This window comes from Medicago sativa, chromosome 2 (assembly GCF_051527215.1).
Source record: "Medicago sativa cultivar Bolivia chromosome 2, Bolivia_mono, whole genome shotgun sequence".
Taxonomy (NCBI): Eukaryota; Viridiplantae; Streptophyta; class Magnoliopsida; order Fabales; family Fabaceae; genus Medicago; species Medicago sativa.
The window spans coordinates 9,369,171-9,372,663 of NC_140750.1; the positions used below are offsets into that span (position 1 = coordinate 9,369,171).

The following is a 3,493-nucleotide window of genomic DNA, read 5'->3' on the forward strand; positions in this document are numbered from 1 at the left end:
CTTAGTAAACCTTTAGGTGTAAATATCACTTTTCAAATAGCATTTAAAAATAAAGCGCGCGCGTAGAAAGTAAAGACGGTTCCTATAGGTTACTATAGTCGTTATGGGTGCCTAACACCTTCCCGTAGCGAAAACAACTCCCGGACCTCGATTCTCAAGGGTTTTGCTTATTTTTTCCCTTCCCAAGAAAAAATAAGATATCACCGGTTAAAAAGGTTCAAACGTAATCAATGTTTGACACCCGAAAACCAAGATAAAACAGGAGGGTGTAAATTAAATTTTGGCTTCTTATGATAAGGAAGTAGACAAAATATCCCCCAAGTTTATTTCTGGTTCCCCTATACTGATACCAGCTCAAAATACATCCAAAAAAATGAAATTGAATCTGGAAAGAAATGCATAAAATGTGTATAACACAAGAAGATTTCACTTAGATTTTCATTGCAATAACAATATAAAGGTAATAGTGACTGTTACATTTCAATCAAACAAGAAGAAAAATACCATAGATAAATGAATAAACATACTAGAAGTAAACAACCTATTCACTTTCTATATATAAATATATGTCAAAAAAGTAGAGTCAACTGTTGGAATCCCAAACGCGTACACCCAAAAAGAAAGGCCAAATATCATGTGCCAACATTCAGAATTTTTTTGAGGTATTTGCTTCATTTGCCATAAGATTTTTCAAAAGGCCCAAGTCTATAATCAGCCAGCCTTGAATTGTACATTGCTTTCTTGTACTCCAACCACGTGAACTCTTTGTACAAACTTTCTTCTTTTTTTAACATTAAAGATGGTAAAGGCACTATCTTTTCACTCAAGGGTGGTCCTCCAAAGTATATCATCGACAACCTTGACTTTGTTGTGTCAGCCAAAACCCTATGCTTTACACTTTTAAACCTACCATTAGTCAATACCTGCATCAATTTCAACCCACACACACATGACATAACCAAGTTAGAATGTTTGATAACCCTTAAAACAGACCCCCACTTCAAAAATTTAAATGGAATACATGTGGGAATGTTTCTTTTTTGATACTAAAAAGGTTTAGTGACACTAGTGTCAACACCACATTTAAAAAGAGAAAAATAATTGAGAGACTTGGATCCTCTACGATTTGCAACTTGATCAAGTTTGATGCCAGTCTTTGAATTGATCGAATGGTCTCAATATTTAAAATAATTTAATGATCGACATTAATTGGTGTCTTAAACGACTATCAAATGAATAACAAATAATTTGATTTCTTGTTTTTGTAACAAAACTAAGTTAATTTGACCAGAACATGACTCGTATATGTCGAGAAAGGTCTTGGATTCGAGTCTTATGAATAAAAAAAAGGTTAAAGGAATAAGTTATTATCGACAAAGTATGTAGCTATTTTGCATCAATAACATATCTAATCGATATCGAAAACTACAAACCTGAAGAGTATCACCAACATATAACATATCTAATCGATATCGAAAATTACGAACCTGAAGAGTATCACCAACATTGATGAAAAAAGAAGTGTGATCAGGTGGAACTGAAACCCAAGTTCCATCAGTGAGACAGATTTGGAGTCCTGATGTGCTATTAGATCTCAAGACAGAAATGACTTGTGGGTCTGTATGCTCCCCAAACCCAAGCAAATTCCTTCCATTCAATGCTGCTTGTTGCACCTCAGGGCACGGTGGGTAATGGTTAATTCTGAAACAAGAATCACTTTTCTCATCTTTCAATAACTTGCTTAACACATTCCTTGGCTCAATCCCCAACCCATCAGCCATTAATTCCAACACTAGACAGCACATTTTCTTCATTGCAGCAATATAATCTTCCACAGCAGACCTACATAATAGCAAAAAGTAGCTTTGAATAAAGTTATAAAGTATAAACACATAACTAACATGAGGGAAATGTGTAATTTATACATGTTTGGATTCACTTGTGTTAGAGATAACATCCTTATAATGGATTCACTTTTGTCGTGGCAGAACCAAACATACATTATACCAAATTGTAAAAAATGGACCAACCGGTTGAAATTAATTCTAAACCAATTTTTATCGTGGCAAAACTTAACATACACTATGTTCATGTTGTGAAAATTAGACCGGCCGGTTCAACCAGCCAGTCCGGCTGTTGGTTCAAACACGGTCAATAGTCCTATAGCGGGTTGAGCCGCGGTTTGTTCAACCGTACAATTTTCAATTTTACAAAATTTACTTTTTAAACACTAATTTATTCTTTATTAGTCATTTGGTTCAACCATGATTAAAACAATTAAACCATAAACTGAAAATCTCATCGGTTCGATCACTGTTCCGGTTTTATCAACATTGAAAAGGAAAAACAGGGGACTCTGTTTTGAATGAAAACATTACATTACAATACCTTAGATTTTGTCGATTTTCACGGTAAAAGGAAAGAGACTTGTTAGAGATAACGTCAGGGTTAGTATTAAGAAGGATATATTCAACCCAACCAACATCACCATTTGAACCAATTCTCTTACTTCCATAACCAAAAGGATCAGGAGGACCAGCTCTGTCTTTCTCTGACTGTGGTTTTTTGAAAAACCTTAGTGCTTCATTTTCCAAATTGGACATAAATTCCAATGGAACACCATGGTTCACCACTTTGAAGAATCCAAATTCCTTACAAGCCTTCACTATAAGAGTTTTTGCTTCCGGGTCTGCAAGGTCGACGACAGGAATACCATTCAACAAAGTTGTTGATGGTTTGCATGACTTGACAAGTAAGAAATTATTTAATGTTGGCTTAGACAAAACAACCATGGTTTGTTTTTTTTTTTTGGGTATGATGAAAAAAGAAGAGATAAAAGAAATATAAGAAAGGAGGAGGAGAAGAAAAATAGAGATGAAGGGTGCTTTAAATGGAGAAATGGTAATGCATGAAAGTTAAGGGAGGGGCGTTACAAATTATATAGATGACCCATCTGGCTCTCATTGTCACCTTGGCATACACATTTATAGTATCGAGCTAAGAGAAAGAGAGAGAAAGAAAAGGATATTTATGTGGAAATGAAATTTTTTTTCCCTTGTCAAAAGATATATATTTTTCTTTTCATTCACATTGGTTGAATTGGTTTTGTACCACTTTTTGAAAAATCGATATTTATATTATTTACTTTAGGAAAGCAACTTAAAAGAACTACAACTATGTACATGTACATTTGTTCACACTTGCACGTATACCATATAAGCTTCAATTAGGACAAATAGATTAGGTTAGAAAAACCGAATTGGAATTCCAATTCTATCTAAAATAATTTGTTAATATAATTTAGAGAATACTAACTAGTGCCATAAGAACATTGGTTAACATCCAAAATAAGTAAACTTTTATGAAAAAATTGTGTAATCATTAATTGATCAAAAGTAACATCTTATATTTTCAAGACAAAATTTCTATTTCTAAATTCCTTAACCATTACCCTGAGGGCACCGGTTGGCAAGACACATATAATTTTACTTAT

General features: G+C 33.8%; 1 protein-coding gene across 1 annotated transcript; it reads right to left on the reverse strand.

Annotated features, from left to right (window-relative positions):
- Positions 1-411: 411 nt before the first annotated feature.
- Positions 412-2,955, reverse strand: LOC146944311 (gibberellin 2-beta-dioxygenase-like). Its single transcript, XM_085742706.1, has 3 exons — positions 2,389-2,955; positions 1,488-1,842; positions 412-923 (listed from the first exon to the last, which is right to left on the reverse strand). Exons 1-3 carry the CDS (start codon positions 2,790-2,792, stop codon positions 672-674), a joined length of 1,011 nt encoding a protein of 336 aa, XP_085598832.1. The 5' UTR covers positions 2,793-2,955; the 3' UTR covers positions 412-671.
- Positions 2,956-3,493: the final 538 nt, after the last annotated feature.